Here is a 27,710-nt window from a genome sequence, read left to right as displayed (position 1 = left end):
GGAGAGAGTGAGAGTGAGGGGAGAGAGAGAGAGTGAGGGGGGAGAGAGTGAGAGTGAGGGGGAGAGAGAGTGAGGGGGAAAGTGAGAGTGAGGGGAGGAGAGAGTGAGAGTGAGGGGGGAGAGAGTGAGAGTGAGGGGGGAGAGTGAGAGTGAGGGGGGAGAGAGAGAGAGAGAGACCAAGGGGAGAGAGTGAGAGCGAGGGGGGGAGAGAGTGAGAGCATGGGGGGAGAGAGTGAGGGGGAGAGAGTGAGAGAGGGGGAGAGAGTGAGAGTGAGGGGGAGAGAGTGAGGGGGAAGAGAGTGAGAGTGAGGGGGGAGAGAGTGATAGTGAGGGGGAGAGAGAGTGATAGTGAGGGGGGAGAGAGAGTGAGCGTGAGAGTGAGTCCAAAATTGAACAAACCACTAACTACACATACTTGGGCTTAAAAATCAGTTCTACGGGAAACTTCAAACTGGCTGTGAATGAACTGAAAGGGGAAAGCAAGAAGGGCTTTCTATGCCATCAAAAAATCAATCCAAATAGAAATCCCAATTAGCATTTGGCTCAAAATTTTCAAATCAGTAATTGAACCAATTGCACTCTATGGCAGTGAAGTATGGGGACCGCTAACTCAACAAGAATTCGCAAAATGGGACAAACACCCAATTGAGATCCTACATGCAGAATTCTGTAAAAGTATCCTCCGGACTCAAAGGAAAACAGTAAACAATGCATGCAGGGCGGAACTAGGCCAATATCCATTACTAATCACTATCCAAAAAAGAGCCACCAAATTTTGGAACCACCTACAAATGAGCAACCCCCAATGCTATCACTACGACGCCCTGAAATGCCAAGAGCTGACCATAAAGAAGAATACCCTCAGTCAACTAGTCCTGGGACTCAGTGAAGTAACTACTAACAATACTAACAATAACCAGCCCCAGGACAGTGACAGGGTAACACAAAGAATTTGACCCAACACAATCGTCGCTAAGCAAAAGGAAAAATATCTGACATATTGGGCAGAAACAACAAAAACCCAAAGCAAACTCAATTGCTACTTGGCCCTAAACAGACAATACAACATAGCTGATTACCTGACCATGGTAAAGGATAACAAACTGAGAAGAACCTTGACAAGGTACAGACTTAGCGAACATAGCCTAGCGATCGAAAAAGGCAGACACAGGCAGACCAGGCTGCCAAGAGAAGACAGGATATGCTCTCACTGCAATCAGGGAGTAGTGGAGACAGAGATGCACTTCCTCACAGCCTGTGGAAAATATCAGGGCATCAGGGAGAATTTCTACCAAAAATTCTCACAAATATGCCCTGAATTCAGAAATCTGAATGACAACCAAAAACTCCGATTCCTACTGGGAGAGGAGAGAAGCTGTGTAACACTGGCGGCACACTATGTTACAGCTTGCCATGAACAGAGGGACAACCAGTAAACTAAGAAATGAATATATATAAACAATGCGAATGTATATTTATACACTCAGGGATATACCTGTTTATACAATGTATGAATAGAACTGCGTTTATGTGCTCAACCATAAATGTATTTTGATGCTTTGGCAACATAAGATGTAACTTATCATGCCAATAAAGCGATTTGAATTGTGAATTGTGAATTGTGAGTCCGCTACAGTCCGTGTGGTGAAGGTACTCCCACAGCGCTGTTAGGGAGGGTGTTCCAGGATTTTGATCCAGCAACGATGAAGGATCGATGATATACTTCCAAGTCAGGGTGGTGTGTAAATTTGAATCACAGAATCATAGAATGGTTACAGCACAGAAGAGGCCATTCAGCCCGTCGAGCCCGTGCCAGCTCTCTGCAAAAGCACTTCAGCTAGTCCCACTCCCCCGCCCTCTTCCCCTATCCCTGCAAATTTCTTTCCTTCAGATACTTATCCAATTCCCTTTTGAAAGCCGTGATTGAATCTGCCCCCGCCACCCTTTCAGGCAGTGCATTCCAGATCATAACCACTTGCTGCGTAAAATTTTTTTTTTCTTACGTCGCCTTTGGTTCTTTTGCCAATCACCTTAAATCTGTGTCCTCTGGTTCTGAACCCTTCTGCCAATGGGAACAGTTTCTCTCTATCTACTCTGTCCAGACCCCTCATGATTTTGAACACCGCTATCAAATCTCCTCTCAATCTTCTCTGCTCCAAGGAGAACAACCCCAGCTTCTCCAGTCTATCAACGTAACTGAAGAACCTCATTCCTGGAATCATTCTCGTAAATCTTTTCGGCACCTTCTCTAAGGCCTTCACATCCTTCCTAAAGTGCGGTGCCCAGAATTGGTCACAATACTCCAGTTGAGACCGAACCAGCGTTTTATAAAGGTTCATCATAATTTCAACACTTTTCTACTCTATACCTCTATTCATGAAGCCCAGGATCCCGTAAGCCTTTTTAATTACTTTCTCCACCTGCCCTGCCACCTTCAACGATTTGTGCCCATATACCCCCAGGTCTCTCTGTTCATGCACCCCCTTCAGGATTGTACCATTTAGTTTATATGTCCTCTTCTCATTCTTTCTACTACAGTAAAATGTATTACTTCACACTACTCTGCGTTAAATGTCATCTGCCTCGTGTCCGCCCATTTCACCAGTCTGTCTGTCTTCCTGAAGTCTATCACTATCCTCCTCACTGATCACTATACTTCCAAGCTTTGTGTCATCTGCAAATTTTGAAGTTGTGCCCTGTACAAGTCATTAATATATATCAAGAAAGCAGTGGTCCTTGTACCGACCCCTGGGGAACACCACTGTACACCTTCCTCCAGTCCAAAAAACAACCGTTCACCACTACTCTCTGTTTCCTGTCACTTGGCCAATTCTGTATCCATGCTGCCACTGTCCCTTTTAGTCCATGGGCTTCAACTTTGCTGGCAAGCCTATTATGTCGAACACCTTTTGGAAATCCATGTAAACTACGTCAACCGCATTAACCTCATCAGCCCTCTCTGTTACCTCATCTAAAAACTCAATCAAGTTAGTTAAACACGATTTGTCTTTAACAAATCCGTGCTGGCTGTCCTTAATTAATCCACACCTATCCAAGTGACTGTTAATTTTGTCCCTAATTACTGTTTCTCAAAGCTTCCCCACTACTGAGGTTAAACTGACTGGCCTGTAGTTACTGGGTTTAACTTTACACCCTTTTTTAAACAAGGATGTAACATTTGCAATTCTCCAGTCCTCTGGCACCACCCCCGTATCTATGGAGGATTGGAAGATTATGGCCAGTACCTCCGAGATTTCCACTCTCAATTCCCTCAGCATCCTGGGATGCATCCCATCCGCTCCTGGTGACTTTAAGTACAGCCAGCCTTTCTATTACCTCCTCTTTATCAAATTTTATCCTATCAAGTATCTCCACTACCTCCTCCTTTACTATGTCTATGACAGCATCCTCTTCCTTGGTGAAAACAGATGCAAAGTACTCGTTTAGTACCTCAGCCATGCCCTCTGCCTCCTTGCATAGGTCTCCTTTTTGGTCCCTAATCAGCCCCACCCCTCCTCTTACTACCCGTTTACTATTTATATGCCTGCAGAAGACTTTTGGATTATCTTTTATGTTGGCTGCCATTCTATTCTCATACCCTCTCTTTGCCCCTCTTATTTTCTTTTTCACTTCTCCTCTGACCTTTCTATATATAGCCTGATTCTCTGATGTATTTGCACCTGACATCTGTCATACGCGATCTTTTTCTGCTTCATCGTATTCTCCCTCTCCAGCACTGTAATATTGTCCTTAACCAATACTGCCACACCACCTCCTATCTTCCCTTCCCTATCTTTCCTGAACACTCTATAACCAGGAATATTTAATACCCAATCCTGCCCTTTTTTGAGCCAGGTCTCAGTTATTGCCACAACATCATATTCCCATGTGACTATTTGTGCCTGCAGCTCACTACGCTTCGTGCGTTCACACACGTACACTGTAAACCCATCTTGGACCATCCCGTATTCTCTCTTAGTTTGACCCCCCTAATACCTCACTATTTCTTACTTTAGTGCTCTCTGCCTCTCCCAATCCTTTGAGCACTTTATTCACCCTTTCTAATGTTACATCCTGGTGCCCATTCTCCTGCAAAGTAGTTTAAACCCTCCCCATCAGCACTAGCAAACCCCCCCCCCAACCCCCCCAACGAGAATATTGGTTCCGCCCTGTGGAGGTGCAACCCATCCGGCCTGTACAGGTCCCACCTCCCCCAGAACTGGTCCCAATGTCCCAGGAATCTAAAGCCCTCCCTCCTGCTCCATCTCTCCAGCCACGCATTCAGCTCGCTATCTTCCTGTTTCTATACTCACTAGCGCGTGGCACCGGGAGTAATCCGGAGATTACTACCTCTGAGGTCCTGCTTTTTAATCTCTTTTCTAGCTCCCCGAAATCTGACTGCAGGACCTCATCCCTCTTTCTGCCTATGTCATTGGTACCGATATGGACCATGACCTCTGGCTGTTCACTCTCCCCCCTCAGAATGTTCTGCAGCCGCTCAGTGACATCCTTGACCCTGGCACCAGGGAGGCAACATACCATCCTGGGGTTACGTCTGCAGCCGCAGAAACGCCTGTCTGCTCCCCTAACTATCGAAACCCCTACCACTATTGCTCTTCCACACTTCTTCTTCCCCCCCTGTACAGCTGAGCCGCCTGTGGTGCCGCAGACTTGGCTCTGGCTACACTCCCCAGAGGAAACATCGCCCTCACCAGTACTCAGAACTGAATACTGGTTGGCGAGTGAGATGCACTCCGGGGACTCCTGCACTACCTGCCTGGTCCTCCTCGTCTGTCTGGCAGTCGCCCATTCCCGCTCCGCCTGCACACTCTTAAGCTGCAGGGTGACCACCTCCTGAAACGTGCTATCCACAATGCTCTCACTGCAGTGACACCAGCTGCTGCCTAATCTCTGAAACCCGGAGCTTGGGCTCCTCCAGCTGACAACACCTCCTGCACATGTGGTTGTCCAGGACACGGAAAGAGTCCTGGATTCCCCACATGACTCAGGATTTGCATTCCATGGGACTGAGCTGCCCTGCCATGCCTTTACATAATAGACTATTAACTAGAAACACTTACCAGCTACTCGCCAAACAGCTCCTTCCCTGGTTGTAACGTCACTTTAGCTGTTTTGCAGTTGTTGTTTTTGTTGTTTTCGCTGGAGGTACTCCGCCTCCTCGCTGCCCCGGTCTACGCTCTCTCTGGGCCTCCCACTTGATTTATCCTCCGCCTCCTCTGTGCTCCGGTCTGCGCTCCCTCTGGGCCTCCCGCTTGATTTATCCTTCTCACGGCCTTCGCTGCCCCAGTCTGCGCTCTCTCTGGGCCTCCCGCTTGATTTATCCTCCTCACTGCCTTCGCTGCCCCAGTCTGCGCTCTCTCTGGGCCTCCCGCTTGATTTATCCTCCTCGCTGCCTTCGCTGCCCCAGTCTGCGCTCTCTCTGGGCCTCCCGCTTGATTTATCCTCCTCGCTGCCTTCGCTGCCCCGGTCTGCGCTCTCTCTGGGCCTCCCGCTTGATTTATCCTCCTCTCTGCCTTCGCTGCCCCGGTCTGCGCTCTCTCTGGGCCTCCCGCTTGATTTATCCTCCTCGCTGCCTTCGCTGCCCCGGTCTGCGCTCTCTCTGGGCCTCCCGCTTGATTTATCCTCCGCCTCCTCGCTGCCTTCGCTGCCCCGGTCTGCGCTCTCTCTGGGCCTCCCGCTTGATTTATCCTCCTCACTGCCTTTGCTGCTCCGGTCTGCGCTCTCTCTGGGCCTCCCGCTTGATTTATCCTCCTCGCTGCCTTCGCTGCCCCGGTCTGCGCTCTCTCTGGGCCTCCCGCTTGATTTATCCTCCGCCTCCTCGCTGCCTTCGCTGCCCCGGTCTGCGCTCTCTCTGGGCCTCCCGCTTGATTTATCCTCCTCACTGCCTTCGCTGCTCCAGTCTGCGCTCTCTCTGGCCCTCCCGCTTGATTTATCCTCTGCCTCCTCACTGCCTTCGCTGCCCCAGTCTGCGCTCCCTCTGGGCCTCCCGCTTGATTTATCCTCCTCACTGCCTTCGCTGCCCCGGTCTGCGCTCTCTCTGGGCCTCCCGCTTGATTTATCCTCCTCGCTGCCTTCGCTGCCCCGGTCTGCGCTCCCTCTGGGCCTCCCGCTTGATTTATCCTCCTCGCTGCCTTCGCTGCCCCGGTCTGCGCTCCCTCTGGGCCTCCCGCTTGATTTATCCTCCTCGCTGCCTTCGCTGCCCCGGTCTGCGCTCCCTCTGGGCCTCCCGCTTGATTTATCCTCCTCGCTGCCTTCGCTGCCCCGGTCTGCGCTCTCTCTGGGCCTCCCGCTTGATTCATCCTCCTCGCTGCCTTCGCTGCCCCGGTCTGCGCTCTCTCTGGGCCTCCCGCTTGATTTATCCTCCTCGCTGCCTTCGCTGCCCCGGTCTGCGCTCTCTCTGGGCCTCCCGCTTGATTTATCCTCCTCACTGCCTTCGCTGCTCCGGTCTGCGCTCTCTCTGGGCCTCCCGCTTGATTTATCCTCCGCCCCTTCGCTGCCCCGGTCTGCGCTCTCTCTGGGCCTCCCACTTGATTTATCCTCCGCCTCCTCACTGCCTTCGCTGCCCCGGTCTGCGCTCTCTCTGGGCCTCCCGCTTGATTTATCCTCCGCCTCCTCACTGCCTTCGCTGCCCCGGTCTGCGCTCTCTCTGGGACTCCCGCTTGATTTATCCTCCTCGCTGCCTTCGCTGCCCCGGTCTGCGCTCTCTCTGGGCCTCCCGCTTGATTTATCCTCCTCACTGCCTTCGCTGCCCCGGTCTGCGCTCTCTCTGGGCCTCCCGCTTGATTTATCCTCCTCGCTGCCTTCGCTGCCCCAGTCTGCGCTCTCTCTGGGCCTCCCGCTTGATTTATCCTCCTCACTGACTTCGCTGCCCCGCTCTGCGCTCTCTCTGGGCCTCCCGCTTGATTTATCCTCTGCCTCCTCACTGCCTTCGCTGCCCCAGTCTGCGCTCCCTCTGGGCCTCCCGCTTGATTTATCCTCCTCACTGCCTTCGCTGCCCCGGTCTGCGCTCTCTCTGGGCCTCCCGCTTGATTTATCCTCCTCGCTGCCTTCGCTGCCCCGGTCTGCGCTCCCTCTGGGCCTCCCGCTTGATTTATCCTCCTCGCTGCCTTCGCTGCCCCGGTCTGCGCTCCCTCTGGGCCTCCCGCTTGATTTATCCTCCTCGCTGCCTTCGCTGCCCCGGTCTGCGCTCCCTCTGGGCCTCCCGCTTGATTTATCCTCCTCGCTGCCTTCGCTGCCCCGGTCTGCGCTCTCTCTGGGCCTCCCGCTTGATTTATCCTCCTCGCTGCCTTCGCTGCCCCGGTCTGCGCTCTCTCTGGGCCTCCCGCTTGATTTATCCTCCTCGCTGCCTTCGCTGCCCCGGTCTGCGCTCTCTCTGGGCCTCCCGCTTGATTTATCCTCCTCACTGCCTTCGCTGCTCCGGTCTGCGCTCTCTCTGGGCCTCCCGCTTGATTTATCCTCCGCCCCTTCGCTGCCCCGGTCTGCGCTCTCTCTGGGCCTCCCACTTGATTTATCCTCCGCCTCCTCACTGCCTTCGCTGCCCCGGTCTGCGCTCTCTCTGGGCCTCCCGCTTGATTTATCCTCCGCCTCCTCACTGCCTTCGCTGCCCCGGTCTGCGCTCTCTCTGGGACTCCCGCTTGATTTATCCTCCTCGCTGCCTTCGCTGCCCCGGTCTGCGCTCTCTCTGGGCCTCCCGCTTGATTTATCCTCCTCACTGCCTTCGCTGCCCCGGTCTGCGCTCTCTCTGGGCCTCCCGCTTGATTTATCCTCCTCGCTGCCTTCGCTGCCCCAGTCTGCGCTCTCTCTGGGCCTCCCGCTTGATTTATCCTCCTCACTGACTTCGCTGCCCCGCTCTGCGCTCTCTCTGGGCCTCCCGCTTGATTTATCCTCCGCCTCCTCACTGCCTTCGCTGCCCCAGTCTGCGCTCTCTCTGGGCCTCCCGCTTGATTTATCCTCCTCACTGCCTTCGCTGCTCCGGTCTGCGCTCTCTCTGGGCCTCCCGCTTGATTTATCCTCCTCACTGCCTTCGCTGCCCCAGTCTGCGCTCTCTCTGGGCCTCCCGCTTGATTTATCCTCCTCACTGCCTTCGCTGCTCCGGTCTGCGCTCTCTCTGGGCCTCCCGCTTGATTTATCCTCTTCACTGCCTTCGCTGCCCCAGTCTGCGCTCTCTCTGGGCCTCCCGCTTGATTAATCCTCCGCCTCCTCTCTGCCTTCGCTGCCCCAGTCTGCGCTCCCTCTGGGCCTCCCGCTTGATTTATCCTCCTCACTGCCTTCGCTGCCCCGGTCTGCGCTCTCTCTGGGCCTCCCGCTTGATTTATCCTCCTCACTGCCTTCGCTGCCCCGGTCTGCGCTCTCTCTGGGCCTCCCGCTTGATTTATCCTCCTCACTGCCTTCGCTGCCCCGGTCTGCGCTCTCTCTGGGCCTCCCGCTTGATTTATCCTCCGCCTCCTCGCTGCCTTCGCTGCCCCGGTCTGCGCTCTCTCTGGGCCTCCCGCTTGATTTATCCTCCTCACTGCCTTCGCTGCTCCAGTCTGCGCTCTCTCTGGCCCTCCCGCTTGATTTATCCTCCTCGCTGCCTTCGCTGCTCCGGTCTGCGCTCTCTCTGGGCCTCCCGCTTGATTTATCCTCTGCCTCCTCACTGCCTTCGCTGCCCCAGTCTGCGCTCCCTCTGGGCCTCCCGCTTGATTTATCCTCCTCACTGCCTTCGCTGCCCCGGTCTGCGCTCTCTCTGGGCCTCCCGCTTGATTTATCCTCCTCGCTGCCTTCGCTGCCCCGGTCTGCGCTCCCTCTGGGCCTCCCGCTTGATTTATCCTCCTCGCTGCCTTCGCTGCCCCGGTCTGCGCTCCCTCTGGGCCTCCCGCTTGATTTATCCTCCTCGCTGCCTTCGCTGCCCCGGTCTGCGCTCCCTCTGGGCCTCCCGCTTGATTTATCCTCCTCGCTGCCTTCGCTGCCCCGGTCTGCGCTCTCTCTGGGCCTCCCGCTTGATTTATCCTCCTCGCTGCCTTCGCTGCCCCGGTCTGCGCTCTCTCTGGGCCTCCCGCTTGATTTATCCTCCTCGCTGCCTTCGCTGCCCCGGTCTGCGCTCTCTCTGGGCCTCCCGCTTGATTTATCCTCCTCACTGCCTTCGCTGCTCCGGTCTGCGCTCTCTCTGGGCCTCCCGCTTGATTTATCCTCCGCCTCCTCGCTGCCTTCGCTGCCCCGGTCTGCGCTCTCTCTGGGCCTCCCACTTGATTTATCCTCCGCCTCCTCACTGCCTTCGCTGCCCCGGTCTGCGCTCTCTCTGGGCCTCCCGCTTGATTTATCCTCCGCCTCCTCACTGCCTTCGCTGCCCCGGTCTGCGCTCTCTCTGGGACTCCCGCTTGATTTATCCTCCTCGCTGCCTTCGCTGCCCCGGTCTGCGCTCTCTCTGGGCCTCCCGCTTGATTTATCCTCCTCACTGCCTTCGCTGCCCCGGTCTGCGCTCTCTCTGGGCCTCCCGCTTGATTTATCCTCCTCGCTGCCTTCGCTGCCCCAGTCTGCGCTCTCTCTGGGCCTCCCGCTTGATTTATCCTCCTCACTGACTTCGCTGCCCCGCTCTGCGCTCTCTCTGGGCCTCCCGCTTGATTTATCCTCCGCCTCCTCACTGCCTTCGCTGCCCCAGTCTGCGCTCTCTCTGGGCCTCCCGCTTGATTTATCCTCCTCACTGCCTTCGCTGCTCCGGTCTGCGCTCTCTCTGGGCCTCCCGCTTGATTTATCCTCCTCACTGCCTTCGCTGCCCCAGTCTGCGCTCTCTCTGGGCCTCCCGCTTGATTTATCCTCCTCACTGCCTTCGCTGCTCCGGTCTGCGCTCTCTCTGGGCCTCCCGCTTGATTTATCCTCTTCACTGCCTTCGCTGCCCCAGTCTGCGCTCTCTCTGGGCCTCCCGCTTGATTAATCCTCCGCCTCCTCTCTGCCTTCGCTGCCCCAGTCTGCGCTCCCTCTGGGCCTCCCGCTTGATTTATCCTCCTCACTGCCTTCGCTGCCCCGGTCTGCGCTCTCTCTGGGCCTCCCGCTTGATTTATCCTCCTCACTGCCTTCGCTGCCCCGGTCTGCGCTCTCTCTGGGCCTCCCGCTTGATTTATCCTCCTCACTGCCTTCGCTGCCCTGGTCTGCGCTCTCTCTGGGCCTCCCGCTTGATTTATCCTCCTCACTGCCTTCGCTGCCCCGGTCTGCGCTCTCTCTGGGCCTCCCGCTTGATTTATCCTCCTCACTGCCTTCGCTGCCCCGGTTTGCGCTCTCTCTGGGCCTCCCGCTTGATTTATCCTCCGCCTCCTCTCTGCCTTCGCTGCCCCGGTCTGCGCTCTCTCTGGGCCTCCCGCTTGATTTATCCTCCTCGCTGCCTTCGCTGCCCCGGTCTGCGCTCCCTCTGGGCCTCCCGCTTGATTTATCCTCCGCCTCCTCACTGCCTTCGCTGCTCTGGTCTGCGCTCTCTCTGGGCCTCCCGCTTGATTTATCCTCCTCGCTGCCTTCGCTGCTCTGGTCTGCGCTCTCTCTGGGCCTCCCGCTTGATTTATCCTCCTCGCTGCCTTCGCTGCTCTGGTCTGCGCTCTCTCTGGGCCTCCCGCTTGATTTATCCTCCTCACTGCCTTCGCTGCTCTGGTCTGCGCTCTCTCTGGGCCTCCCGCTTGATTTATCCTCCTCGCTGCCTTCGCTGCTCTGGTCTGCGCTCTCTCTGGGCCTCCCGCTTATTTATATTCTGCCTCCTGCTCTCCTGTGACATCACGCCTTTGTTTTTTACCTCCTCTCAGCTCCCTTTAATCCACTGCCGCTGCTCCCGCTCAGGTCCGCGCTGTGTTCTGGGTCACCTCCTCTCAGCTCACTTTAATCCACTGCCGCTGCTCCCGCTCAGGTCCGCGCTGTGTTCTGGGTCACCTCCTCTCGGCTCCCTTTAATCCACTGCCGCTGCTCCCGCTCAGGTCCGCGCTGTGTTCTGGGTCACCTCCTCTCGGCTCCCTTTAATCCACTGCCGCTGCTCCTGCTCAGGTCCGCACTGTGTTCTGGGTCACCTCCTCTCAGCTCCATTTAATCCACTGCCGCTGCTCCCGCTCAGGTCCGCGCTGTGTTCTGGGTCGCCTCCTCTCAGCTCCATTTAATCCACTGCCGCTGCTCCCGCTCAGGTCCGCGCTGTGTTCTGGGTCACCTCCTCTCAGCTCCCTTTAATCCACTGCCGCTGCTCCCGCTCAGGTCCGCGCTGTGTTCTGGGTCACCTCCTCTCAGCTCCCTTTAATCCACTGCCGCTGCTCCCGCTCAGGTCCACGCTGTGTTCTGGGTCACCTCCTCTCAGCTCCCTTTAATCCACTGCCGCTGCTCCCGCTCAGGTCCGCGCTGTGTTCTGGATCACCTCCTCTCAGCTCCCTTTATGGCGCCGCAGCCTCCGCTGCCATTGCTCCTGCTCAGGCCTGCGCTATGTTGGAGGGGAACTTGAAGGTGAACTTGGAGGCGGTGGTATTTCCATGCACCTGCTGCCCTTGTCCTTCTAGGTGGTAGAGGCCGCGGGTTTGGGAGGTGCTGCTGAAGAAGCCTTGGCGAGTTGCTGCAGTGCATCTTGTAGACGGTACACACTGCAGCCACGGTACGCCGGTGGTGGAGGGAGTGAATGTTTAAGGTGGTGGATGGGGTGCCAATCAAGCGGGCTGCTTTGTCCTGGATGGTGTCGAGCATCTTGAGTGTTGTTGGAGCTGCACTCATCCAGGCAAGTGGTGAGTATTCCATCACACTCCTGACTTGTGGCTTATAGATGGTGGAAAGGCTTTGGGGAGTCAGGAGGTGAGACACTCGCCGCAGAATTCCCAGCCTCTGAGCTGCACAGTATTTATGTGGTTTGTCCAGTTAAGTTTCTGGTTAATGGTGACCCCCAGGGTGTTGATGGTGGGGGATTCGGTGATGGTAATGCCGTTGAATGTCAAGGGGTGGAGGTTAGAATCTCTCTTGTTGGAGATAGTCATTGCCTGGCACTTGTGTGGCCCGAATTTACTTACCACTTATCAGCCCAAGCCTGAATGACGTCCAGGTGGCCTTGCCTTAGCTGCCAAGGCCTTAAGCTCTGGAATTCCCACCCTAAATCTCTCCGCGTCTCCAACGTCATTTCCTATTTTAAGACATTCCTTAAAACCTATCTCTCTGCTCGAATATGCAGCTCGGTGTCAAACTTTGTTTAATAAAGCTCCTGTCAAGCGTCTTGGGATGTTTTGCTACTTTAAAGGCGCTATTTAAATACGTGTTGGTGATGGTCAGTGAGTGGGAGGGCGGTGGCGGAACTGAGATTCAGTGAGGTAGGTCCTAGTTTATAGGGGTATGTACCGTTCCCTGGGGTCGGGGTCTGATCTCCAGTTTATAGGGGTATGTACCGTTCCCTGGGGTCGGGGTCTGATCCCCAGTTTAAAGGGGTATGTACCATTCCCTGGGGTCGGGGTCTGATCCCCAGTTTAAAGGGGTATGTACGGTTGCCTGGGGTCAGGGTCTATCCCCAGTTTAAAGGAGTATGTACGGTTGCCTAGGGTCAGGGTCTAATCCCCAGTTTAAAGGGGTATGTACCGTTCCCTGGGGTCGGGGTCTGATCCCCAGTTTAAAGGGGTATGTACGGTTGCCTAGGGTCAGGGTCTAATCCCCAGTTTAAAGGGGTATGTACCATTCCCTGGGGTTGGGGTCTGATCCCCAGTTTAAAGGGGTATGTACGGTTGCCTGGGGTCAGGGTCTAATCCCCAGTTTAAAGGGGTATGTACCGTTCCCTGGGGTCGGGGTCTGATCCCCAGTTTAAAGGGGTATGTATGGTTGCCTGGGGTCAGGGTCTAATCCCCAGTTTAAAGGAGTATGTACGGTTGCCTGGGGTCAGGGTGTGATCCCCAATTTAAAGGGGTATGTACCGTTCCCTGGGGTCGGGGTCTGATCCCCAGTTTAAAGGGGTATGTACGGTTGCCTAGGGTCAGGGTCTAATCCCCAGTTTAAAGGGGTATGTACCGTTCCCTGGGGTCGGGGTCTGATCCCCAGTTTAAAGGGGTATGTACGGTTGCCTGGGGTCAGGGTCTAATCCCCAGTTTAAAGGGGTATGTACCATTCCCTGGGGTCGGGGTCTGATCCCCAGTTTAAAGGGGTATGTACGGTTGCCTGGGGTCAGGGTCTAATCCCCAGTTTAAAGGGGTATGTACGGTTGCCTGGGGTCAGGGTCTAATCCCCAGTTTAAAGGGGTATGTACCATTCCCTGGGGTCAGGGTCTAATCCCCAGTTTAAAGGGGTATGTACGATTCCCTGTGGTCGGGGTCCAATCCCCAGTTTAAAGGAGTATGTACCGTACCCTGCGGTCGGGGTCCAATCCCCAGTTTAAAGGGGTATGTACCGTTCCCTGGGGTCAGGGTCTAATCCCCAGTTTAAAGGGGTATGTACCATTCCCTCGGGTCGGGGTCTAATCCCCAGTTTAAAGGGGTATGTACCGTTCCCTGCAGTCGGGGTCCAATCCCCAGTTTAAAGGGGTATGTACCGTTCCTTGGGTCGGGGTCTAATCCCCAGTTTAAAGGGATATGTACCGTTCCTGTCTCTCACTGACTTGGCTCTGATCTGTTTTATTCTCTCTCAGTTGCTCCTCGAGTGTTTCCTTCTGTGAACAAGGCCTCAACTATTAGACCGACTGAACTCTCCTGCCTCGTCACGGGCTTTTACCCTCGCAATATCGAAGTCACCCTCCTGAGAAATGGCGAGCCGATCACAGACACGGAGTCCACTGACATCCTGCCCAACCACGATGGCACCTACCAGCTCATGAGATGGGCTCCAATCGCGGTCGATGATGGAGCCACGTACTCCTGTCAGTATGATCAGGGTGACAAAGTAGGAGCGAAGATCCGACACTGGGGTAAGAGGAACAGCAACTGCAGGGGCAGTGTCTGTCAGTGGGTCTAATCACCTCTCCTCATTCTGCCTTCCAAAATCAATCACTTCACACTTCTCTGCATTAAACTTCATCTGCCATGTGCCTGCCCATCCTCCAGTCTGTCTGTCCATCCTCCAGTCTGTCTGTCCATCCTCCAGTCTGTCTGTCCATCCTCCAGTCTGTCTGTCCATCCTCCTGAAGTCTGTTAGTATCCTCCTCACTGTTTACTTCATTTCCGAGTGTTGTGTCATCTGCAAGCTTTGAAATTATGCCTTGTCTATTCAATGGCACTTTATCAAATGCCTTTTGAAAGTCCATATACACAACATCAACTGCACTACCCTCAACAACCCTCTCCGTTACTTCATCAAAGAACTCAGTCAAGTTTGTCCGACACGATTTGCCTTTAACAAATCCATGCTAGCTGTCAATTTATTAACCCATGTTTTTCCAAGTGACGATTAATTTTGTCCTGGATTATTACAACATTAGCAAGAGAGGATATAGGTAAGGGAAAGCAAATCAGCAGAGACTGCGGTTAGAATTGAGGAATAAGAGAGGACATTAAACTGTAATGGGAGTTGTCTACAGGCCTCCTGATAACAGCAGAATGTATGGATTCAGAGATTCGAGAAGCTTGCAGCAACAGCAGAGTTATTTAATGGGAGACTTTCATTTTCATAGATTGGGAAGAGGAGAGCAGAAAGATCGTGAATTTCTTGAGTGCATTCGAGAGTTTTTTGGAGCAATATGTTCTCGACCCAACAAGAGGGCGGGCCCTCCTAGATTTAGTAATGAGTCAGACGTAGTTAATCTAACAGTAAGGGAACATTTATCTAACAGTGACCATAATACGATCAAACTCAATGTTCGGTCTGAAAAGGAGAAACGTAACAGTTACTAAGATTCTAGATTTTGGTACGGCTCACTTTAACAGGATGAGACCGAGACTGACCACAGCAAACTGGTCAAAACTGTTCTGTAGAAGGGTTTCGACCCGAAACGTTGACTCTATTTCTCTCTCCACGGACGTTGCCTGGCCTGCTGAGTTTTTCCAGCGTTTTCTGTTGGTCAAAACTGTCATTGGGTAAAACTACAGATGAACAGTGGGAGGTGTTCAAGAAAGAATTTAGCTTGATACAGGACCAGTATATTCTCCTAATGGGCAAGAGCTCTACTTATCAAATAAAACCGCCATGGTGGACAGAAGAGGGGAAATAACAAAACTGAAGGAAAGAGCGTACAAAAGTGCAAAGAATAGTGTGGATTCAGCGGACCGGGAGAGAGATAAAGAACAGCAAAGGAAGACATAGAAGATAGTAAGAGCTGCAAACAGGAATATGAAAAGAACCTTTCTAACCTACAAGATGCTCTGGTCAGACTGCCCATCACATCGCAGCCTCTAACCTGATTCAATCTCGGGCACGACTTTGGTGCAATTGCTTGCTAATGATCAGCGACTGTGGTTATTCATTGACCTCCTCATTCCCCCACAGATGGGACATTCCGAGTGACTCCAGGGTCTCCAGAGGGAACAAATCTCGGTTTGATTGTTGGAATTGTGATTGGGGCCGTCGCCCTGATTGCTCTCGTCGGTGCCGTTGTGTGGAAGAGGAGAGGTAGGAAATGAGAGCAGGGTCTGTCACTCTCTGGTATGAGCAGTTAAATGTTACAGCACAAGTGTCAGAACATTCGAGACTTCCCCATCACACGTGGGAAACTCGCACACAGTCCAGCGATGTGCAGGGAGTGAGGGGCCTGGGAAGTGAGGGGGGGCCCGGGGAGTGAGGGAGGGCCCCGGGGAGTGAGGGGGGGCCCGGGGAGTGAGGGGGACCTGGAGAGTAAGGGGGAGTCCCGGGGAGTGAGGGGAGGCCAGGGGAGTGAGGGGGGCCCCGGGGAGTGAGGGGGGTCCCGGGGAGTGAGGGGGACCCGGGGAGTGAGGGGGGCCCGGGGAGTGAGGGGAGGCAAGGGGAGTGAGGGGGGCCCGGGGAGTGAGGGGGGCGCCCGGGGAGTGAGGGGGGCCGGGAGAGTAAGGGGGAGTCCCGGAGAGTGAGGGGAGGCCCGGGGTGTGAGGGGGCGCCCGGGGAGTGAGGGGGCGCCCAGGGAATGAGGGGGCCCCGGGGAGTGAGGGGGGGCCCGGGGCGTGAGGAGGGCCCAGGGAGTGAGGGGGGGCCCGTGGAGTGACGGGAGGCCCGGGGAGTGAGGGGGGACTGGGGAGTGAGGGGGGGTGCCCGGGGAGTAAGGGGGTGGGGCGGGGAATGAGGGGGGGCCTGGGGAGTGAGGAGGGGACCCGGGGAGTGAGGGGTGGCCCGGGGAGTGAAGGGGGCATCTAGGGATTGAGGGGCACCAGGGGAGTGAGGGGCACCAGGGGAGTGAGGGGGGCCTGGGGAGTGAGGGGGACCCGGGGAGTGAGGGGTGGCCCGGGGAGTGAAGGGGGCATCTAGGGAGTGAGGGGCACCAGGGGAGTGAGGGGCACCAAGGGAGTGAGGGGGGCCTGGGGAGTGCGGGGGACCCGGGGAGTGAGGGGAGGCCAGGGGAGTGAGGGGGGCCCCGGGGAGTGAGGGGGGTCCCGGGGAGTGAGGGGGGCCCGGGGAGTGAGGGGGGCCCGGGGAGTGAGGGGAGGCCAGGGGAGTGAGGGGGGCCCGGGGAGTGAGGGGGGCGCCCGGGGAGTGAGGGGGGCCGGGAGAGTAAGGGGGAGTCCCGGAGAGTGAGGGGAGGCCCGGGGTGTGAGGGGGCGCCCGGGGAGTGAGGGGGCGCCCAGGGAATGAGGGGGCCCCGGGGAGTGAGGGGGGGCCCGGGGCGTGAGGAGGGCCCAGGGAGTGAGGGGGGCCCGTGGAGTGACGGGAGGCCCGGGGAGTGAGGGGGGACTGGGGTGTGAGTGGGGGCGCCCGGGGAGTAAGGGGGTGGGGCGGGGAATGAGGGGGGGCCTGGGGAGTGAGGAGGGGACCCGGGGAGTGAGGGGTGGCCCGGGGAGTGAAGGGGGCATCTAGGGATTGAGGGGCACCAGGGGAGTGAGGGGCACCAGGGGAGTGAGGGGGGCCTGGGGAGTGAGGGGGACCCGAGGAGTGAGGGGTGGCCCGGGGAGTGAAGGGGGCATCTAGGGAGTGAGGGGCACCAGGGGAGTGAGGGGCACCAGGGGAGTGAGGGGGGCCTGGGGAGTGCGGGGGACCCGGGGAGTGAGGGGACAGGGGCCCCATCCCAGGGAGCAGCGAGGGGACTGGGCTGAATGGGGAGCAATAGGCTGGAGTTAGGGGAGATATTGTCTGATGCCTATCAGGTGAGGAGTGGAGCCTCCTGTGAGTAAGTTCAGGTAATCTGGTCATTCCCCCCTGTGTGTGTGCGATGTACTGAATTTCCCCCTGTGTGTGTGCAGTGTTTGTGTGTGAGAGGGGAGGTTGTGGTGGGGGAGCTGTTTATGACTGAAGCTCTGCCTGTTTCTGTCTCTTGTAGGAGGAGGGAAGAAATCTGGTTACAGCCCAGCAAACCGTAAGTGTGCACATTGTACAAGGATGTGTGTCTGTGTCTCTGTCTCCCTCCCTCTCTGTATCTGCGCCTCCGCCTGTGTCGCCCTCTGTCTCTCTATGCCTGTCTCTGTGTGTCTCTCTCTCTGTCTCTGTCTGTCTCTGTCTGTCTCTCTCTCTTTCTGTCTCTCTCTGTCCCCCTCTCTCTGTCCATCTGACTCTCCCTGCCTCTAGATCTCTCTCTCTCTGCCTCTGTCTCGCTCTCTCTCCCTGTGTGTCTCTCTCTCTCTCTGTCTGTATCTCTCTCTGTCTCTGTCTTGCTCGCTGTCTCTGTCTCTTTCTCTCTCTCTCACTCTGTCTCTCTCTGTCTCTCACTCTGTGTGTGTGTGTCTCTCTCTGTGTCTCTCTCTGTGTCTCTCTCTGTCTCTCTCTCTCTGTCTTTCTCTCCCTCTGTCTCTCTCTTTCTCTGTCTCTCTCTTTCTCTGTCTCTCTCTTTCTCTGTCTCTCTCTCTCTGAGGAGGGGCCAGAGTATGAGGGGAGAGGCCCGGTGTGTGAGGGGAGGGGCTGGTGAGTGAGGGGAGGCCCCGGGGAGTGCAGGGGGAGGGGCCGGGGAGTGAGGGGAGGGGCCAAGGTGTGAGGGGCAAGTCTGGGGTGTGAGAGGAGGGGCCAGGGAGTGAGGGGGTAGTGAAGGAGCACTCGGGGAGTGAGTGGAGTGGAGGGGCCGGGGATTGAGGAGGGAGTGAGGCGGGTGGTGCCGAGGATTGAGGGGAGGTCCTGGGGAGTGAAGGGGAGGGGCCGGGGAGTGAGGGGTGGGGCCAGAGATAAGGGGAGTGGCCGGGGAGTGAGGGGTGGGGCCACGGATTAAGGGGAGTGGCCAGGGAGTGGCCAGCGAGTATGGGGAGGGGCCCGTGAGTGAGGGGAGGGACTGGCGAGCGAGGGGGAGGGGCCAGGGAGCGAGGGGGGGGACCAGGGAGTGAGGGGGAGGGAGGGGCCAGGGAGTGAGGGGGATGGGCCGGGGAGTGAGGGGAACAGGAGGGGCCGGGGAGTGAGGGGGTGTGGGCCGGGTGTGAGGGAGGTGGGGGCTGGGGAGTGGGGGGGAGGGGCCAGTGAGTGAGGGGAGGGGCCGTGGAGTGAGGGGAGGGGCCAGTGAGTGAGGGGAGTGTAATGATATGCAGTAACATGTCATTCTAGAATTGTACACTAGGTGTAGCTGTATGTTTTAGTAGTGGGCTACATCTATAGGGGTGGTCTTGTTTAACACGAGGCACTGGTCGAGGGAGTCAACATGGCTACTGTATACAAGTCAACATGGCTGAATAAATGACTAGCACAAGCTAGCTGTTCATAATAAAAATGTCTATTTATTTATGAACATAACATGGTACCATAACATGGTACCAGGAGTGGTAATATCTGCTGAATATTGCGAAACGCGACATGGAGAATTTGAAGCCACCGGAGGGTTTGAAACTCATGGGGAATGTCGACTGCAATTGGCGGACTTTCAAACACCAATTCGAACTCTACATTGCCGCCATCGGGTTCGGTACGAAGCCAGACGCAAGGAAAATAGCATTGCTGCTCATGGTTGCAGGCCCGCAGGCGATAGAGGTATTTAATACTTTTGTATTTGATCAAGAGGAGGACAGAGAAAAAATGGACGACGTGCTAAAGAAGTTTGATACACATTGTTCTCCCAAAAAGAACAAGACCTATGAGAGGTACGTGTTCCGTTTCTGGACACAGTAGCAAAATGAGACTTTTGATAGCTTTGTGACCAATCTGAAACTGAAAGCACAGACATGTAATTTCTCTGAACTGAAATCATCCATGATTTGTGACCAGATTGTGTTTGGTATTCATGATAAAAAGGTGAGGGAACGTCTGTTGAGAGAAACCGAACTAACATTGGAGGATGCTGTGAAAATATGCCATGCACCAGTCAAGACAATGCCCAGTGTTTGGGAAAATGTGCACAAAATGTAATGGAAAGAATCACTTTGCCAAACAATGCTTTTCAAAAGTAAAAACAAAGAAAGAACATAAAGTTAATGCAGTAAAAGAGGACACTGATTTAAGTGAGACATTTTTTGTAGGAATGGTGTCATGTGACAATATAGAAAAGGATACAGAAAATATGCAGCCCTCAGGAATGGACAATGCTGAACATAAAGTTAATGCAGTAAAAGAGGACAAATGGATGATGCCACTGCAGGTAAATGGAGCATTAGTTACATTGAAACTAGACACTGGGGCAAAAGCAAACTTAATCAGTATGAGTGACATTAAAAATATGAAAGAAAAGCCCAAAATACAGAAAAAGTCAGTACTACTGAAGAACTATAATGGACAGAAAATAGATAGCTTAGGTGTATGCAGACTTAAAGTGACAGTCAAAAACAAAGTGCATCATCTCGTGTTTTCTGTTGTGGCTGAAGGACTTGATTCACTACTAGGTGACAAAGCTTGTGAGGACTTAGAACTGGTCAAGAGAGTCTACCGTATAAACTGTGCCATAAGCAGACCAGATGACTCAGTGGATTCTGTAGTGAGTAATTTCCAGGATGTGTTCAAAGGATTTGGAGTTCTACCATTCACTTACAAGATCCAGCTAAAGGAGGATGCTCAGCCAGTGGTACATGCTCCACGGAGAGTACCAGCACCCCTGCATGACCGGCTCAAGAAAGAACTGGACAGAATGACCACACTAGGAGTCATCAGGAAAGTTGAAGAGCCAACAGACTGGGTTAACTCCATGGTATGTGTAAAGAAAAAGAACAATGATCTAAGAGTATGCATGGATCCAAAGGACTTAAATGCAAACATAAAACGTGAACACTACCAGATTCCCAAGCGAGAAGAAATCACCAGTGAAATGTCAGGTGCCAGATACTTCACAAAGCTCGATGCCTCACAAGGATTTTGGCAACTAAAACTGGATGAAGAGAGCAGCAAATACTGTACCTTCAACACACCATTTGGCAGGTATTGTTTCCTCAGAATGCCTTTCGGGATAATATCTGCATCTGAAATCTTTCATAGAGCGATGGAACACATAATTGAAGGTCTGGAAGGAGTTCGGGTCTATGTTGATGACATCATCATCTGGGGCTCCACACTGAAAGAACACAATGAGAGACTGACTAAAGTGCTACAGAGCATACGCCGGAATGGACTGAAGCTCAACAAAGCCAAGTGTCAGTTTGGCGTCCAGGAAGTCACTTTCCTTGGAGATAATCTATCTGGTAAAGGAATAGAGCCAGATATGGAAAAAGTAAACGCCATACTCAACATGCCCCGACCCACTGACAAAAAAGGAGTGCTACGCATCATGGGAATGATAAACTTCATTGGAAAGTTTATTCCTAACTTGTCAGCCAAGGCAGCCTGTCTGCGAGACCTGCTACATAAAACAAATAAGTTTGCATGGACAGAAAGACATGAACAAGAGTGGATGAACCTCAAAACAGTGCTGACAACCACACCTGTACTCACCTTCTTTGACCCAACAAAGAGAATCAAAGTTTCAACAGATGCATCAAAAGATGGCCTAGGCGCGGTCTTGCTACAAGCAGAGGGTGAAGATTGGAAGCCTGTTGCCTATGCCTCCAGGTCTATGACTGATTCTGAGTGCCGATACGCCCAGATTGAAAAGGAATGTCTAGGCTTGGTAGTTGGACTAGAAAAGTTCCATGGCTACATATATGGACTTCCCACCTTCACAGTTGAGATAGACCACTGCCCACTGGTTGCCATCGTAAAAAAAAAACCTGAATGAGATGTCTCCAAGGATTCAACGACTCATGATGAAGCTGCAAAGATATGACTTTGAACTGATCTACACACCAGGCAAACACATAGTGTTAGCAGCTGCACTATCCCGAGCACCCACAATGAGTCATGTGAGCTCTACTGAGGAAGACGTGGATGTTCATGTGAGTATGGTCACTGCTGCGCTGCCTGTGTCAGACACAAAATCAAAGCAAATAGCAGAAGAAACAATAAAAGATACAGTGTTACAAACAGTAATAGAGAACAGTCATCATGGTTGGCCAAAAGGTTCCTGTCCAAAGTACTATCACATCAGGTCAGAGTTGAGTTTCGCAAGTGGACTATTACTAAGACAGAACAGAATAGTCATTCCACAGGCTCTACATCGAGCTCTACATCGAGACATGCTCAAAAGGATTCATGAGGGGCACCTTGGAATTGAAAAATGCAAAAGGAGAGCAAGAGACACTGTTTATTGGCCTGGCATAAATAAGGACATTGAGAACATGATAGGCAAATGTGAGACATGTCAGAAACACCAAAACAAACAAGCAAAGGAACCAATGATAGTAGCTGACTTACCAACAGCACCATGGCAAAAGGTTGGTATGGACCTTTTTCATTTGAATGGTAAAGACTATCTATTAGTGATTGACTACTATTCTAACTATCCTGAGATGGCGCTGCTGTCAAGCACATCAGCAAGCAGTGTCATAATGCATGTTAAATCCATCTTCGCCAGACATGGGATTCCCAGGATTGCCGTTAGCGACAATGGTCCGTGCTTCAACTGTAAGGAGTGGCAACAGTTTGCAGCACATTATGACTTTCAGCACATCACATCCAGTCCTCTGTATGCTCAGTTGAATGGTAAGGCAGAGAAAGGTGTTCAAGTTCTCAAACAGCTACTGAAGAAAGCAACAGAAAGCAAGTCTGATCCTTATCTCGCCCTGCTGAGCTACCGAGCCTCACCTTTAGACTGTGGTTCTTCACCTGCTGAACTCCTAATGGGTCGCAAGTTGCGCACCACGCTACCCTGCTGTGCAAAAGAAAAGCAGAGTAAGGAACTGAGACAGAGACTTCAACTGTTAAAGCTGAAACAGAAATCACACTATGACAAGTCATCCAAAACTACGAAACCATTGACAAGGGATGATGTTGTCAGGATTGAGTATCCAAATGCATGGAACAGGAAAGCTACAGTTCTTGAGGAAGTAGGACCAAGGTCATACACTGTTAGAACTGAGGAAGGACAGATTCTCAGGAGGAACCGCCGTTCCCTCCTGAAAACACAAGAAACTATCCAAGAGCAAATCGATGACAGTGCCGCAACTGAATCTTGTCACTCACCACCAGAACAATCTAACACAAACACACATACAGGCTCTCATGCAAACACATCAGACTTACCTGTGCTGAGAAGATCCACACATGAAGTAAAAAAGCCTGATAGACTTAATCTTTGAGTACAAAGAAAACTATAATAAAAGAATGAAAAGCTTAGAGTTCATAAAGCTTTGAAGATGTGTTGACTGTTGTAAAGATGTTAAAAAATATATATAACAAGTTCATTCGAAGGTTTATAGAGCACTAACAAAAGTGTTACTGATATCATCTTTATCGTTTTTCTTGAAAGTTGATTGATATTGATTCTGTTTAACCTCAAAGGAAGGGGGATGTAATGATATGCAGTAACATGTCATTCTAGAATGGTACACTAGGTGTAGCTGTATGTTTTAGTAGTGGGCTACATCTATAGGGGTGGTCTTGTTTAACATGAGGCACTGGTCGAGGGAGTCAACATGGCTGGGGACGGGTTGGGGAGTGAGGAGGAGGGGAGTGGCCGGGGTGTGAGGTGAGGGGCCGGGGATTGAGGGGGTAGTGAGGGGCGAGGGGCCAGAGATTGAGTGGAGGGGCCGGGGAGTGTGGTCAGCAGCAAGCGGACTGGGCTGAATGGGGAGGATATTGTCTAATGCCTTTTTCTCGGGTGAAAAGCAGAACAACCTGAGAGTCTGTTCAGGTAAATCTGGTCATTCCCCCAGTGTGGGTGTGTGGGGGGTTGTGGTGAGTTAGCTGGTTAAACTGAAGTTCTGTCTGTTTCTGTCTCTTGTAGGAGTAGAGAATAAATCTGGTTACAGCCCAGCAAACCGTAAGTGTGCAAATAGTACAAGGGTTTGTCTTTGTGCCTGTCTCTCTGTCTGTGTGGGGGACCCTCTCGGCACCTCTTCCTCTCCCTCTCTCACTGCCTCTCCCTCTCTTACCGCCTCTCCCTCTCCCGCTGCCTCTGTCTCCCCTCTCCCCCTCTCCCTCTCTCTGTGGCTTTCTCTACAGAACATTCTCTCATGTTCTAAAATGGCTGTGTGACAGAAATCTTTTCTTTCTACAGCTGCTGAAAGAGGAGAATCATCCTCGAATTCGTCAGCCCAGGCCTGAGATACGAAATCAATCACCGGAGTTTAACAGCAGCTGAACTCGCACCAAACCCCTGTGCTTGCTGACCTACACTGGCTCCCGGTCCAACAGCACCTCGCTTTTAAAATCCTCTTCCTTGTTTTCAAATCCCTCCATGACCTTGTTCCTCCCTATGCGCTCCTCTAATTCTGGCCTCTTCCACATCCCCGCTTTTAATCGCTCAACCATTGGCGGCCGTGCCTTCAGCTGCCAAGGCCCTAACCTCTGGAATTCCCTGCCTAAACCTGTCTGCGTCGCTATCTCTCTCTCCTCCTTTAAGACGCTCCTTAAAACCTATCTTTGACCAAGCTACTGGTCACCTGTCCTAATTTCTCCTTGTGTGGCTCGGTGAAAAAAAATGTTTTTATTGATATCGCTCTTGTTAAGCACCTTGGGACCGTTTACTACATTAAAGATGCTATATAAATGCAAGTTGTTGTTTATTTTTAGAGGGATATAATTGAAAAGTAGAGACGTTATGCTGAACCTGTATTGAACCTTGGTTAGATCACACTTGGAGTACTGCGTACAGTTCTGGTCACCATATTATAAAAAGGATATCGAGGCACTGGAGAGGGTGCAGAGAAGATTTACAAGGATGATCCCAGAACTGCGAGGTTATACCTATCAGGAAAGGATGAACAGGCTTGAAAAGATCTAATAGAGGTCTTTAAAATTATGAAAAGTTTTGATAGGGTAGACGAAAGAGATAGATGGAGGTGCTGCCAGACCAGGAGCCGATGTAGGTCAGCGAGCAGGAGTGATGGGTGAACGGGTGAACGAGACTTGGTGCGAGTTAGGATACAGGCAGCAGAGTTTTGGACGAGCTCAAGGGTGCAAGGTGGGAGGTCGGCCAGAGAGCCGTCTGGAGGCATGGATGAGGGTTTCAGCAGCAGCTGGGCTGAGGCAGGGACGGAGACGGGCGCTGTTTGGGAGGTGGAAGTAGGCTGTAGAGATTGATGGAATAAAACAACTGATGGGAAATGTTGAAGGACTGTGTGCTGGTGCATCACGGGATATTTGACACACTGCAGCCACGGTGCGCCAGTGGTGGAGGGAGTGAATGTTTAAGGTGGTGGATGGGGTGCCAATCAAGCGGGCTGCTTTGTCCTGGATGGTATCGAGCTTCTTGAGTGTTGTTGGAGCTGCCCTCATCCAGGCAAGTGGAGAGTATTCCTTCACACTCCTTACTTGTGCTTTGTAGATGGTGGAAAGGCTTTGGGGAGTCAGGAGGTGAGACACTCGCCACAGAATACCTAGCCTCTGACCTGCTCTTGTTGCCACAGTATTTGTGGCTGATCCAGTTAAGTTCTGGTTAATGGTGACCCCCAGGATGTTGATGGTGGGGGATTCGGCGATGGTAATGCCATTGAATGTCAAGGGGAGGTGGTTAGACTCTCGCTTGTTGGAGATAGTCATTGCCTGGCATTTCTGTGGTGCGAATGTTACCTGCCACTTATCAGCCTAAGCCTGAATGTCGTCCAGGTCTTGCTGCATGCGGGCATGGACTGCTTCATTATCTTGAGGAGTTGCGAACGGCACTGAACACTGTGCAATCATCAGTGAACATCCTCACTTCTGACCTTATGATGGAGGGAAGGTCATTGATGAAGCAGCTGAAGATGGTTGGGCCTAGGACACTGCCCTGAGAAACTCCTGCAGTGATGTCCTGTGATGATTGACCTCCAACCACCACAACCATCTTCCTTTGAGCTAGGTATGACTCCAGCCAGTGGAGTGTTTTCCCAATTTCCATTGACTTCAGTTTTACTAGGGCTCCTTGCTGCCACACTCGGTCAAATGCTGCCTTGATGTCAAGGGCAGTCACTCTCACCTCACCTCTGGAATTCAGTTCTTTTGTCCATGTTTGGACCAAGGCTGTAATGATGTCTGGAGCTGAGTGGTCTGGCAGAACCCAAACTGGGCATCAGTGAGCAGGTTATTGGTGAGTAAGTGCTGCTTGATAGCACTGTCGACGACACCTTCCATCACTTAGTCATAGAGTCATAGAGTTTTACAGCACAGAAAGAGGCCCTTCGGCCCATCGTGTCTGCGCCGCCCATCCATCCCTGTCCAGTCTAATCCCATTTTCCAGCATTTGGTCCATAGCCTTGTATGCAATGGCATTTCAAGTGCTCATCCAATGCTTCTTGAATGTTGTGAGGGTTCCTGCCTCTACCACCCTTTCAGGCATTGAATTCCACATTCCAACCACCCTCTGGGTGAAAAAGTTCCTCCTCAAATCCCCTCTAAATCTCCTGCCCCTTACCCTGAATCTATGCCCCCTTGTTATTGACCCCCCTACTAAGGGGAAAAGTTCCTCTTTATCTACTCTATCTATGCCCCTCATCATTTTGTACACCTCAATCAGGTCCCCCCTCAGCCTTCTCTGCTCCAAGGAAAACAACCCCAGCCTGTCCAGCCTCTCTTCATAGCTGAGGCGCTCCATCCCAGGTAACATCCTGGTGAATCTTCTCTGCACCCTCTCCAAAGCAATCACATCCTTCCTATAGTGAGGTGACCAGAACTGCACACAGTACTCCAGCTGTGGCCTCACCAGCGTTTTGTACAGCTCCATCATAACCTCCCTGCTCTTATATTCTATGCCTCGGCTAATGAAGGCAAGTATCCCATATGCCTTTTTAACCACCTTATCTACCTGCTCCGCTGCCTTCAGGGATCTATGTACATGTACACCAAGGTCCCTCTGACTCTCTGTACTTCCTAGGGTCCTACCACTCATTGTGTATTCCCTTGCCTTATTTGTCCGTCCAAAATGCATCACCTCGCACTTTTCAGGGTTAAATTCCATTTGCCACTTTTCCGCCCATCTGACCAACCCGTTTATATCGTCCTGTAGCCTGAGGCTTTCCTCCTCGCAATTTACCACCCCACCAATTTTCGTGTCATCTGCGAACTTACTGATCATACCTTTTACATTCTCATCCAAATCATTTATGTAGATCACAAACAACAAGGGACCCAGCACCGATCCCTGAGGTACCCCACTGGGCACAGGCTTCCAGTCACAAAAGCAACCTTCGACCATCACCCTCTGCCTCCTGCCACTCAGCCAGTTTAGGATCCAACGCGCCAAGGCCCCCTGGATCCCATGGGCTCTTACCTTCTTGACCAGTCTCCTATGCAGGACTTTGTCAAAAGCTTTACTGAAGTCCATGTAAACCACATCCACAGCATTTCCCTCATCCACCCCCGTAGTCACCCCCTCGAAAAATTCAATCAGATTTGTCAGACATGATTTACCCTTGACAAAGCCATGCTGACTATCCCTGATTAATCCTTGCCTCTCCAAGTGGAGATTAATTTTGTCCCTCAGAATTTTTTCCAATAATTTCCCCACCACAGATGTTAGACTCACTGGCCTGTAATTCCCTGGTTTATCCCTGCTACCCTTCTTGAATAATGGTACTACGTTAGCTGTTCTCCAGTCCTCTGGTACATCCCCTGTGGCCAGAGAGGTTCTGAAAATTTGTGTCAGAGCCCCTGCAATCTCCTCCTTTGCCTCCCACAGCAGCCTGGGATACATCTCGTCCGGGCCTGGGGATTTATCCACTTTTTGGCCCGCTAAAACCACTAGCACCTCCTCCCTCTCGATGCTAATATGTTCAAGTATGTCACAGTCCCCTTGCCCGATTTCTATGTCTGCATCGTCTTTCTCCATAGTGAACACAGATGCAAAAAATTCATTTAAAACCCCGCCTACATCCTCTGGCTCTACACACAGATTGCCACTTTGGTCCCTAATGGGCCCTACCCTTTCCCTGGTTATCCTCTTGCCCTTAATATACTTATAAAACATCTTAGGATTTTCCTTTATTTTGCTCGCCAGTGTTATTTCATGGCCCCTCCTCGCCCTCCTAATTTCTTTTTTAAGTATGCCCCTGCACTTTTTATACTCCTCTAGGGCTTCTTCCGTCTTTAGTCTTTTGTAACTGCCAAAAGCCCCCCTTTTATTTCTAATGCATTTTTGTATATCCCTTGTCATCCAAGGTTCCCTTTGCTTGTTGGTCACACCCTTGACCTTTACAGGAACATGTTGGCGTTGTACTCTCTCTATTTCCCTTCTGAAAGTCTCCCACTGTTTTGATGTGGATTTTCCTATAAGC

General features: G+C 52.8%; 1 protein-coding gene across 1 annotated transcript in view; it reads left to right on the top strand.

Moving 5' to 3' along the window:
- The window catches only part of LOC147095511 (beta-2-microglobulin-like), a 112,095-nt gene extending 88,084 nt beyond the window's left edge, over positions 1-24,011 (top strand). Inside the window, exons 2-6 of the mRNA XM_085973657.1 lie at positions 13,607-13,882; positions 15,397-15,519; positions 17,351-17,386; positions 23,246-23,281; positions 23,519-24,011. Coding sequence (XP_085829783.1) covers positions 13,607-13,882; positions 15,397-15,519; positions 17,351-17,386; positions 23,246-23,281; positions 23,519-23,565 — 518 coding nt within the window. The 3' untranslated portion in view covers positions 23,566-24,011. The remainder of the gene's footprint in view (positions 1-13,606; positions 13,883-15,396; positions 15,520-17,350; positions 17,387-23,245; positions 23,282-23,518) is intronic.
- The last annotated feature ends 3,699 nt before the right edge of the window (positions 24,012-27,710 follow it).

The sequence above is a fragment of the Somniosus microcephalus genome, unplaced genomic scaffold (genome assembly GCF_052327205.1).
Source record: "Somniosus microcephalus isolate GS21.2 unplaced genomic scaffold, FLI_Smic_1.0 unresolved_chr1, whole genome shotgun sequence".
In the NCBI taxonomy this organism is placed as follows: Eukaryota; Metazoa; Chordata; class Chondrichthyes; order Squaliformes; family Somniosidae; genus Somniosus; species Somniosus microcephalus.
The sequence above is the reverse complement of the archived record's forward strand: the minus strand, read 5'-3'. Positions and strand labels throughout refer to the sequence as shown.